The sequence below is a fragment of the Nyctibius grandis genome, chromosome 12 (genome assembly GCF_013368605.1).
Source record: "Nyctibius grandis isolate bNycGra1 chromosome 12, bNycGra1.pri, whole genome shotgun sequence".
Classification (NCBI taxonomy): domain Eukaryota; kingdom Metazoa; phylum Chordata; class Aves; order Nyctibiiformes; family Nyctibiidae; genus Nyctibius; species Nyctibius grandis.
Genome location: NC_090669.1, coordinates 18,470,636 through 18,483,762, shown reverse-complemented (window position 1 = coordinate 18,483,762; position 13,127 = coordinate 18,470,636). Strand labels below are relative to the sequence as shown.

The 13,127-nt window shown below is 39.1% G+C and overlaps 1 protein-coding gene across 1 annotated transcript in view; it reads right to left on the bottom strand.

Moving 5' to 3' along the window:
• PLCG2 (phospholipase C gamma 2) overlaps positions 1-13,127 on the bottom strand; it is a 63,111-nt gene that overhangs the window by 30,677 nt on the left and 19,307 nt on the right. The window contains exons 3-8 of the mRNA XM_068411117.1: positions 11,905-12,045; positions 9,163-9,256; positions 7,639-7,686; positions 3,292-3,376; positions 2,465-2,548; positions 985-1,028 (exon numbers count right to left, since the gene is read on the bottom strand). Of these exons, the coding sequence (XP_068267218.1) occupies positions 985-1,028; positions 2,465-2,548; positions 3,292-3,376; positions 7,639-7,686; positions 9,163-9,256; positions 11,905-12,045 (496 nt within the window). The remainder of the gene's footprint in view (positions 1-984; positions 1,029-2,464; positions 2,549-3,291; positions 3,377-7,638; positions 7,687-9,162; positions 9,257-11,904; positions 12,046-13,127) is intronic.

Sequence of the window (13,127 nt, the reverse complement as noted above, 5' to 3'; positions counted from 1 at the left end):
TACTTTTCAGCCTTTAAATAAAGCCTCCTGGATTCCTGATGTATTTTTTCGCAGTGTTTGTGAAAAGTACCAAATCTCTGCTCATTGTTTTGTAGCAAGTGAGCAGCATTCACTTGACAGGGGTGTTAAGTTTAGTTGAGGCAACAGACACTATTCTTTTAAATTATCATAGAGCCACCCTTCCACAAATAACTCCTTCCATGTATTATTCAGGTGATCTACTGTGCTAGATCAAAACCTCCTGAAAAAGGAGGCAAGATGCAGCTGCACCAAGAAAAAGAAGTACAACTGCATTCTCTTTTGAAGGACACAAATGTCGCATCATCTGGTACCAATAAGGTATTTATAACCTACCCATCCTTGACAAATTTGTGCTTTTAAGCAGTCTCACAAAGTTTAATTCATATGACATAACCAAGGACTAAGGAAATACACAGTACACTCAGAGCAAACTTTTAAAGTAACTTCCTTAATCTGTTAGTGTAATAGTCAAACCAAGATAAACCAGTTTAATCCACAGTCAAAATGTAAGCAATGCCTGTGACCTCCCTTCTCATGCTGTACACTTCTTTCCTAAATTTTCAAGTCCCTCAAGTGAAAGATCCAGAAACTGCTGCTATCAGCCTTCTGCTTAAGTCTAGGTAAAGCCTGTGCACCACACCACTCTCCAGACTGAAGTTAAAATTTCTCCATCAAATTAGCCTTCAATAGTCCTGTTCAGCTCTTAGTAAAATCAGAGGATAGGCAAATTTGCTTGTTCAAGTCCCTACCATTTTTGTAGTCAGAAGGTAAAAAACATTTACCAAATTATATTCACAACTTATTTCCAGGATAAATTCACCTTTGTGAATGCAAAAAGGTGTATCATTTCTTCTCACTTACTAAAGCATCAGAACAAAATAACAGTGATGTAATTAAAAAACAATCCTGCAGCACTACAATCACATGGAAATATGGAAAAATAATAAAAATGAAGAGTCTCACCCAAGAATGAACACAGAGGAATCCTTTTTGAATTCATCAAGAATCTTGAAAATAAAAAGAAGGAAAAGATAAATAATAAAAGAATATGGAATTTTCTATCTAATTCCATCTAATAACATCCACTGGTTTGGGAAGGGGAAATATATGCATTTCTGCTCTAGAGCAGCTGCACACAAGTTGGCAAGACACATTTTGAATTAAACACATAAGAAAAAACATACTGCCAAGGCTGGCAAGTGCACTTCAGGCCTTTCAGTATGAACACATGCAATTCTCAGGCAAAACACTTGCTATTGATAAGGCACCTTATACACACAATCAGTCAGGTTTCTGGGGAGCTTTTATTGTTTGCTATCCCAGAAAAACTGAAATTACATATCATCCATCACATTTATTCATGTGAATATAAAACCTAAATTGCTTCCAGCTTGGCACAGCATAGTTACAGATCACAGGAAACTTATCAACTGACCCAAAGCAGTTGTTGAGCAAACTGAGGAGTTTCTCTGAAATGATCCACAAGGGGCGATAACAAGGGTTTAAGGAAGTCAGATCGCCTCCTTACCCTGTGTTTTACGCTTTGACTTTCTGCTCAAGCTAATTAACTAGACTTCCATGGCCAAAATTAAAACCCTGTCAGTAAATGGAGATTCTTTATTACTTCACAATAATTTCAGCATCACTTTTAAAGAGCACAAGAAAGCTCTATGGCCATATGAAACAGCACTGACTTTCAGTATTCAAGTTTCTATTTTAGCAACTGCAAGTTCAATCAACAATAAGCACATCATCAACAAAGCCGTTTATGCAAGTAACTTCAAATTATGTGTTTTCACACAGTTTTAAAGGGTTCCTAACTTTCAGAGTCACTAAATGTATGAAGTTTCCACCAACTTCATGAATCTATGCAATAAATACATGGAAACAGTAGTCAGGCAGTTGCCCATATAAATTAGTTAAAATGTAATTCCACTGCATTCATGTCTCCCAAGGACTGTCTGATGCCCCTCTTGTAATAGACTCACCACTGGTAATCTCCAAGCATGAGAGACGATGAGAATAATAGCTGCTATTTGATGCTCAGGATACATCCCATGATTTACAGAATGTTCTTGGCGATAAAAGATAAATACAAGTATGGAGAAACCTTGCTCCTATCAGTACAGAGATCAACCAAGCCTAATGAAAACACATTCCACATCCTGAACAAACTCACAAGAAAAGTTCTTCCTAGAGACCCCATTATATCTGTGCATATCTCTACTACCAACACACAAGAAGCAACATGAATGACTTAACCATCATCTTAAGCCGATTGCTGATGGTGACTGTTAGCTACACATCCAGTACACCACTATATCCTTTTTCTGTTACCAGAATGGGGAAAAAAAGAAAATTAGTAACAAACAAAAAGATCAGCATTCACTCTATTCTGATCAAGCAGTTTAACAGTACAAAGACTACTTACGAAAAAGCTTACCGATTTCTGTTGTTCAAACATGATTTTCTTGTAGAACAAATGAAATTGTTCAAAACTAAGCTCTTCCTTGTAAGCACCTATTTCCTACAATAGAAAGTAGCATGCAGTAAATTTAGAATTCCCTGAACTGTATTCGCACAGCAGATTACTCTTACTCCAGCTGCCACCCTCTCATACGTTCTGTTCTACTCCATTTGTTTTAACCACTTGGGATTTTTTTAAAATTCATTTATTCTTTTAAGAATACAAAAAAGTAAACAGATTCTTGGTTTGTGACATAGTGCTCCTAGCCCACATCTTTGGCCTTGCATTTTGTACCCTGACTCCATTTCCACTACGTTACTGGGAGTGAAGTAGTGCCTCATTCAGTCATTGTTAGCTGGAGCAACAGACCCAAGAACGTATGCTTTAAGGATGGAGAGTTGGAAAGCAGGAAAAGGTGGGGACATTTAAAATTCCTGTAGGAATAGAAAAGACCTTCAGAAGTTATTAATATTAGCACAAGTTGGATGAAGAGGTTATCACTTGATCATATTGCAAAAAAAGTCTTTTTCTTATATATTCATTTTATCTTAAAACAGCTTCCAATGCACTTGCACAGTATCAGCACCAGAGCTCAAAACCCAATGTTGGCTTTGGTCAACCGTACAATGAAAAGAAGGAACACTTATGCCTCTATTTTCTCATAGCCTTAGATAAAGGCAAAGCCAAACCGAGAAATTAACCGATATAATTTATTTAACTGTACACAGTAAGAAGCAAAAATATAGGCAGTATCCTGAGAAGAAATAACAACACCAAACAGATATAAGTTATCAGGTAATTACCGCAAACTTATCCTTCAAGAACTTCATGCTGTTCACTTTGAAGTTTACTTGGGGAAGGACAGTTTTCATCTCTCTAAGACTGATACTGGAAAAAAGAGAAGAAAGAAAAAAGATAGCAAAAACCCCACAGTTCTGCTGTATCTAGTCAACTACTAATATATTTTCTATCAACACAAAAACGTGACTATTGAAACATTTTGGGTAGGGCTCTTCTCACATAACTGTAAACTTCTATAAACGTAACACCTACATGTGAGCAAGCTAGATACCTTTTCTAGTTAGTGGGGAGAAATAGGCACTTCAACTAATCTGGGCATCCATATTAGGATGAAAAGAACCATGCTGCTGAGACACCCATTTCTCTCCATCAACAATTAATCAGATCTAGATGATCAGCTCAAATGTAAATGTTTACACATGGTCAGATGAACTACAGCCTTTCTTCTGTTGTTCCAGTCCCACTGAAACTGGAATATAGACATAGAAAATATTATACAAAGGATATACCAAACAGATGAGCAGAAACAGAAAATAAAAAACTCCATTTTTCATTATGATTATAACCTTTTTCTCCAGCTGTTATTCACTTGGATGGTAAAATTGATTCACAGCAGCAAGACTCTCCCCTTCTGCAACATCTGAATATGACCTCGTCCTCTTCTCACAACCAGGTCTCCCCAGAGAGGACTGCCTTCCACATCCATTTACACAGACCTCTGACCCTTTTTACAGAGTTTCAGAATGTCCAGCGATACACCAGCAACACTTCAAAAAACAAAGTTTACTAGATAACAGCAAGACCTTTCAAATAAGACATATGTATTTCAGATTTTAAGCAACACAGTGCTTACATACACCATGTATTTAAGCAACACCTATGTACAAAGCTAAATTTATTAATTGCTGCAACACTTTCTGGCCACACATACTTTCTGGCCATACATCAAATCATGTATGATGTATACATCAAACTACTTTTGCTGAAGGAAGACTTTGTGAATAGCTTATTTCAAAACAAACCTGTGAATAGCTTATTCCAAAAACCTCAATTACCTTCATATCTTCCAGTCTTCTCATCAGCCTCAGCTTTTATCCATCTCCTAGCTGCCACTGCCACAGCATCCTTCACTGCAAGCTCAGAGCAGCTCACAATATTTACTATGCTTATCATCAAAACGGAAATAGAAGGTAGGTGAATGCTACTATAACTCCTGTATGAGCAGAGAGGTGTGATTTCTCAAGGAGCTTGGTGTCCAAATGCTTTAAATGTGCCATAGGTACAGGTGAGCCAATCTAACAGCTTACTGCTGTTACAAGAAGCAACCCCAACTCCTCTCTTTGTGCCCCACTCCATTCTCCTGTTGTTACATGCTTCCATAGGCCAGCTGTGATGCTCATCAAACCTTCTGCTAACCTGATTCAACTTCCTAGGCCAGCAGAAAATGATGTGGGGCCAAGTGTGAGATAGAAAAGTTTTCCACTAGCTTCATGAGCTCACCCAGTTCACCCCATGTCCAGATCAGCATCATAGCCAGAATAAGAAAAGGGGCTGGAGTGCCTGATTAGCAGCATGTAGAGATGGTAGAGGAAAAGGAAAGAGTGAGACTTCATCCATTCAGCAACACCAAGCTGGTACACCAACTCAGCCATCTGCTGTAGCTCAATTTCAGCCACCTGCTATTCAACTTGTCTTTGCGTAGCAAAGAACAGAAACTAGGTCCCATGTTCTAGGACAGAGCCTCAAACTCTGGGTGGGTACTCTGGGTAGGCACTGATGTGAGGTGTCAATGAGAAAGACACAGCGTTACAGCAGGACATGTGAAGGGCACAGGGACAAGTCCTACAGTGGAAGATAAGAGGAACCCATGGCAGCAAAAGGAAGCGTGGAAGAGTCAAGAGAACACAGGTACAACACCCATGGGTCCTACTGCCAATGCCCACAAAACATTAATGCAATACCAACAGTACCCAAGAAAACAAGGCTAAGGTACTCTGTCACGACCTACAGTGCAATTCATACGCCATTAACTCTCTGCAAACACAGGGTCAGAACAGAGTCACTTGAAAGCAACAAAAATAATTAGCACCTAGACCAAAGTAACACTTCTATTCTGCAGCGTCCATACAAGCAGCTGCCCTGTGAGATATTCTCATCTCCATTGTATAGAGAGGGAAAGAGGCAAAGCAAGAAAGAACTTATCCAAAATCCGTGCCAAAGCCAGATTAGAACTCAGGAAATTCCTGGCTTTCCGCCCTGTCGCCAGACCTCTGGAAAAAAACACTTCTTTTAGGAGCAAGAACGAGCACTCCGTTTGTACCCTAAACACCAAGCAAAAGCAATTTCCTCTGGCCAGACAAGTGCAAGCCAAAACAAAGAGCTGGGACTTCATTACCACTGGGAAAAACTCAACCTGTGAAACAGGACTTGCCTGGAAGCCTAACCTTTACAATTAACCTCCCTAGGAACTGCAACACTAAACACAATGAAACTCAGTCCAGACTCCTTTCCTGAATTTTTCTAAAAGCATGAATCATCTATTAAGAGAACAAAAAACTGCCCTCTCCACAGTGCAAGTCCCCTTGATCCCAACCAGACTTGCAGTGATTCCTTGTAGCGATGAAACAACCCTAAAGCAACAAACGATACCTTTTCAGCAGACATATACTGTCAGCCACAGCTTCTCTACCCTAACATTTGCTTTTGTTTCATGATCCCCACAACATATCCCCATTGTAGGGCTAACTTTTCAAAATACATCAGGAGGTGTAAGCCAATATCCAGTAAAGGATGGTACTTTCCCCTTCACCGCTCTGGCCAGCTTAGGAAACACCATTTTGAGATGGCATCTCAGCTCACACTGAAGCCAGCTGCACAATGCCACAGGCTGTCTGCAGAACGGTGTTATTTCCTGCAATAACACAGTCTCATTCACACAATGAAACACCACGCTTTATTTTGCTTTTAGGAAAAGGCCTAAATGAGAGGAAACGCATGTATTTTTCTACACTGAATTACACCTCAGAACAAAATGAATGTTCCAGACAAAGAGCAAAATCGTGGTAAAGTAACAGACATGGGGGAGGAGGGGTTAACATTCTCCTCAGTGTCGCATGATTTCTGGCAACTCTAAGGAGAGGTATGCAGCTGAATTCATTAAAAAAAAAAAGTCTCCTTTGTTGTGCAGAAGCTACAAACCCACATCACACACGGACTTGAAATGAGCTACTGAAACTCAAACATACAAAGCTACACAGCACACTGGGAGCTACAACCCATGGGAGTTCTTTCACATGAGAAGCACCAGGTCAGAGGTGATTCTTCAGCTTTGGTCTATTCGATTATGTGGCAAAGGGACAAACGCAGGTAGCCAGGCCAAAAAAAAAAAAAATTTTTGCCCTTATTCCCAACCACTAACTTGGTTTCCTTCTATATCTGTCCTCAAGAGTACCTTCTGTTTCCCACTGTTTAAGTAGCTCTTTCACACAGTACTACCCTGATATACCAGTAGTCCTCCTCCTCCTCTCCCCTAATATCCTCAGGTATCTGTTATCTCCTCTTCCTCTTACTGTTCTGTTCTCCTCAAGGCTCTGTCTCCTGCAGGAAAGAATTCATGTTATTGCTGGGACAACCCTATCTCTGGATAGATCTGACACTGCTGCTATGACTTGTTTCAAACTAGATACCACACATACTAGCCATGTTCAGGCCCCATCAGGACAGAACAAGGGAAGGCTAATCACTTAAACATCTGCCGTGGATCTTTAGCAGTCCATGTTGAACTTTGCTTATGCAGCTTCATTGTTACAAATGCCCAAACAAGCTTTTAAAACTGGTTCTAGACTGTCTATATTAGAGTGTAGTCACTCCAATGCAAACACACTTCAGCAATGAAGGAAGAACTGGTGGCATAGCTGCATAGGAAAGCTCACAGCAGGTTATACAGCCCAAGCTGCTGGGCTCCAACTTGGCTATGAAAGGGCAAAAAACTCTATAAAGCAAGTAACCTGACATACCTGCACAGCTGAGCTGAATCTCTACAGTAAGACTGGGAGAAGACAACTCCCTTTCCTCATTCTGGCAGGGTAATTCTAGGCTAAAAGCAAAATTATTTTTTTTTCATCATTTGCTTCCTCATTATACCACATACACGAACATGAGTGAGTGCTATGAACATGCTGTGTTTAACAAAAGGCAAAACTCAAGTCGTTAAAGCAGGAGGACGTGTTATTTTCAGGGGTCTCATACTTCACATCTTTGACAGAGAAGCATTTATTTCTTTTCATTCCGTGTTAGAATCTGCAACAAAAGTTCACTAAAAACAAACAGAACAAAGAGAGAGTTCTTACCTATTTCTTCTCGTTTGATCAACAGAATAGATCTGCTTTCTCAGCCAGCTTGGGGAAAGAGGGGAAAAAAGAAGAAAAAAAAGGTTTCATCTAAGAATTATAAAGAAAACACAGCCAATGAAATATCAAAATCCATAGATGAAATTAAACAGAAGTATTTAAAAGTCATAAGATACTTCTCTCTTAATAAAGCAAAACCATTTCCAGTGCAGCATCTAAGGATTCAGCCAGTTTTATAACAATATTTGTAACTATATACTTTTCTGCTGCCTAATACTGCATTTTAAAGCCACATAAACAACACAGGAAGGGGAAGGGCGGGCAGGACAGAAAAGAATAAGCAAACAGAAGCTGTAAAAATATAAGTGGATAAAGCGAGCCAAAACTTAAGCTAATTGAAACTAGAGCAACTCCATCAAGTCAATGATTTATGCCAGCTGAGGCTGCTGGCTCAAAGATCTGTTAGACACATAAAAGTTAAAAATTAGGTGTGAGGGAGAGGGGCTTAGAGAATTCTAAAGAAAATCCTCATTAGAGTGCATGTCAGTTTTAGGTGCACAGCAAAACACTATTAGCAGCATTAATAGTAAATATACACACACACAAAATTTTGATCGAACGGATGAACACAGCATGTATTATTAAGCTTATCCTCAGTCTCCACAGAAATCACTCTGCTGCACAAAATAGCCTGGAACCCAGCAGCACTTTGTACAACAGGTCGCCACAATACCATACACCATACAACAGATAAGAATACTTTCTCCCCAGCTGGAACAGCAAGTAGGTGAAGACAACATCAATGTCACAGCCACAGTTTGGTCAGGTGGCAAGCAAGGACAGGGTACATCCTCACAACAGGTAACAGCAGTGACCACAAACAAAAATGTCAGCAGTGATGAAAAGCAATCGGGTACAGAGACAGTGTTAAAAGCTTGTCAACAAAACTGGCATTCTGAGCATGAGTAGTTTCACGTGCAACATCCTCAAAAGCATTAAGGGTGCAGTTTCACCATCATACGGCTGGCTGCTAAAAAGTAATCCTTAAAACTTAATTTTCAGCCTGACTCTCTGAGTCAGCTGATGACATTGCCATACAATGCAAAGAGGAGAAACCGCAAAAGCACACCTCGGAATTGCTGGAACACAGGACACATGGGCATCTACTATAGCAAGCCTACCATGATTACATAAGACATTTTTCCAACAAGTCAACACACACTTACACCAGATGTTCTTGTGATGTCATGAAGATATTTCTTCGTTTTTTTGGTATACAGAACAAGGTAAATTGCAAGTCCACAGTGGTGGACACAGCAGAGTGCAATTCTAGAACATGTATAGAGCAAAATAGACACAGAGAATATCCACATGAGCTTTCTGTATCATACATTAACTGAAGAGTAGTTGTTCTTAAGGTAACTGGCAGGCACCACTTGATGCACCTTAAAAATTCTTTCAGATTTTCCACTTTCAATTCCAAGGAAACGTGAAGTCTCACAAAGTCAAAATACATCCACATACCTCTCTGTGATTGCGGGTGTGGGTGCACTCATGACCTCTTGATACAAGATATTCAAGCCACACAACCATTTATCAGCATCATCTTTAGAGTCAGCTGAAAAAAACAATATGCTATGAGAAATGTCAGAACAAAATCAACACAAAACCAAGATATAACTTGTAATGTTTAGATAAACCCTAGTGTACAAAGCTACTGATTAACCTTTCTGTTTGCTAAATCTCATTGCATAGCTTCATGTTGCCTAATAAAAAAGAGCATAAATGTGGGGGTCAGAGGGTTAATTCTGGAAGCTCTGTCAAAAAATACCTCCTTTTAGAAGTCTGCTTATCAGGGTTGGCAAGTTCCAATATCTCAGCAGAAAGACTATGAAACTACTGCTGAGCTCCTGTAGTAACACAATCAAAACTCATTTTCTTACCTTCGATCTCCAAAGTGGCAAAAGCCCAGGGACCTAGATCCAGAGCAACTTGAAATGCACAGACAACAGAACTCTGTGTTATAGCATAAAGCTAGTTCATTATATTCCAAGCAACCTACAAAAAAATTGTAAAGCACTGGCTTTTGATGGACATAACCACCTCCTGTCTGTCCTAATCATGCCTCTAAACAGAATGTTCCAGACTAGACTTAGGCAAGAGGAACAGGAAGGGAGCAATGGACAAAACCGGTGTAGCTTATATAGAACATATTTTAATACAAATTAACTTAAAAAAAGGTCTAAACTCCCCTAACACTAGAAGCCAGGTACATCTTCCTCCCAACCTTACAAATTGGTTTATCACTGTCTTGTTTTGTTTTAAATGTAGTTTGCCCTTCAGTTTCCCAAACCAGAAGAGTCCTCCACATCATTTAACATGATTGCATTTGGTAATGCTTCAACCCAATAGAAGAAAGATGATGAACTGTGTGCTGACTACAGCCTTCGCTGGGGAATACAGGTTAAGCTGAAACTAATTTTTTGGGCCTTGGATGAGATGCTATCATTGCAGCCTTCAGTTGGGCAAACTCCATTTACTTTAGCATGCTGGTTCTGAAATTTCATGAAGGCATTCTTCAGTTAAACCAGTTCTGAAAAATTATTTTCACACAGGAGCTCTAATCTATGCAAATTCTTTTAACTGCCTTCAAAGCAAAACAGCTTCTCAAAAGAAGAAGATTACATTTTATTTAAACATACTTTCAAATAATACTTCACCCCTCAAGGATGAAGCTAGAGCCCAGCCCCAGCTCCACATGGAAATGTTTTTCAATTAGTTACAATTTCAGAAAGAACACCCACTACCACTGCCAAACCAATTCTTCTCCCAAGACAATTCTGCCCTTTATGATAGCTACCATTGCCTTTAAGTAACAATTATTTTATGTTGTTTTAAGAAACCACAACAAAGCACTTTAACAAGGAAAAGGATTTCCCCCTTAACTGAAAGTTGTATCATGTTGTTCTGCAGGTCAGAATTGCAACAACATATCTCATGGTACTGAGTGTTTTCAAAGTATTGGCAGAGACCTGGTTTTGAGAACTGCTGTGGAGGTGGGACAGGGGGGTTGTCAGAGGAAATCAATCTGAAGTACCTGGCACAGCTGCCCTTAAGCACAGCCACTTACTCAATATTTTCACAGACTTCATCCAACAACAGTAACAGTTATTTAAAGTTAAAGCCTGTAACAATGGATTAGTCACAAGCAGTCTTTAATTTCCAGTGCATCAGACTGCAAAAGAAAAGTGTCTTCTAGTACTGCAATCTATAAGCAATTAATTGCTTTTTAAAAAAAAAGAAAGCTACTGTTAGCGTTAAAATGCTTACAAAGCACTCCTCTTTTCTCCCATTAAGATTTTGCAGTGAATTCAATTATTTAAATGGACAAGTGTGTTACTGCACAGGACAGAGGGAACTACCACTGCAAATAAATAGTCTGTATTATTCTAAACCAAGGATCCATCACAAACTTTTAGAAGAGAAATCTCTTTGTGAACCACACTAGTTAGAAATGGCATTCAGCCTGCTCTGTAAGAATGTATATCCCTTTTCATTTCAAAATCTTTGGTTCTGCAACCCTGGATAATCTCACCTGAAATAAGAAGTGCTCCAAACCTTTCCACGGATAAAGGATACAACTTCCTTGTTTCACACAGATCTCTTTTCAATTTATCACCCTCCAATTGATCTATGGTCCCCTAGTACTTCTTTAGAAAAGGTTTAGTATTACCAGGTGATGTGCACACACATAGCCAAACTGGAACTCCATTTTTCCAAATTAGTCTGTAATTGCTCATAGGTGATAAGAAAGTTTCTGTGATACAGCTGTAGTCTAATTCTTTATGGCTACTTTTTCCAGAATCATTTTGGCCAGACTAAAAATGCCAGGGCAATACTCTGGCCACACTGAAGACAATAGCAAATCTTTTGCTGCCTTTAAAGAGGACAATGTGATCTCTGCTCTTCAGTGTTGAAAACCTTACTAGAGATATTTAACGAGCAAAAGTCTACCTTGCTAGAAATGATTGAGCAAATCAGAAACTACACTCACACAATACACTATTTGAAAGCAAAACATTACAAATGCAGCAGTTCACAGACACAAAGGGCTGAGTAAAACGTTTATCTCCAGATTTTAAAGATCTGGTGCACTCCTGAAATGCAGAAGTCAAAACCGCAGTATTCTTTGCGCTACTGTTCCATCAATGTATTTGACTTGTTCGATCAGTAGGTTTAAAGAAGAAACAAAGAAGAAAAAAGTACCTGCTAAGCTTAAGGTGTTGAGGACAAACTGGGTACCATAAAAAATAGTAAAGCAGTGTTCTTCTCTTTGCTTTGCTTTGCAACGCTCAAAGTCCTTTGAATTCTTTCCTGGGCGAATTTCTTTTATTTCCATCAGATCCACTGAAAGGAAACAACATTCAGTCAGTACAACTGCACTTACGTTCCAGCAGAGCCTGAAACAATAACATGAACAACTCAAAGCATGCATACATACATAAAATATCTATCTATATAAATTTACATGTATTTGGCAAGAAATGCAAATTGCACCAGCTTGCAATCCACGAATCCAAAACTAAATATATTACTGACTAACAGACAACAGCAGAGAAGGACCAAAAGAAGAAAAATAACTTTGTCATATTTTTATCCTTTCACTATCACTGACTATCCATGGACAAAGTGTATACACATAGCTCCTTTGGGTTACAGAAGACACTACTTTACAAATGGCATTTACTCCAAGCAAGAAATTTCCAATTGCCATGACAACTGTTCAGAGACAAAAAAGAAAAGATACAACTTCTAAGTTATCCACCTAAAAAATTATGCATCAGATCTTAGATAGTCAGCTAACCTTGTCAGCTAGTCAGCTGGTAGAGTCACTAGCACTTGTAAGAAAAATATTCAAGTAGGAATATAAAGAGAAAATCCAGCCTAATAATTAAAACGTTTGTGAGCTTCTTCCTGGTCAACTCCAAAGAGATCTCTGTCATTTAACATAACCTGTTGTATCACTTTCAACTTGCCGCTTTCTACAGAACACAGGTACGTATTAGAGCACAGAACGGGAACGCTGCACAAGCACATACTTTCTCAAGTCAGCTCCCTTTTTATCAAACCCCTGCTACACGGCCTGCATAACAGTAGTGAGACAGCACTGAAATAGAAATATGTGCACTCTCAAGATAAGATACATATTAGAAAACTGAGGAAGTGGTTTTGTTCTGCCTGTGGACCAGACAAATAAACAGCTCTTCCTACTCTGGACAGTCTTGAGTTATGAGCTACAGGACGAAGAGTGAAGAAAAACATTTCATGGCTGCTCTTGAAATGTGTTTATCAGACCTAGCAAGATCCAAGGAAAATAGCTGAGGGTTTCTGTCCATGCATTTAAGAACGCTGCAATATGAACCCCCTGTTCTAAATGAGCACCTCATCAGTAAAGGACGACAGTTAAGAACACTATGAATAAGCAACTC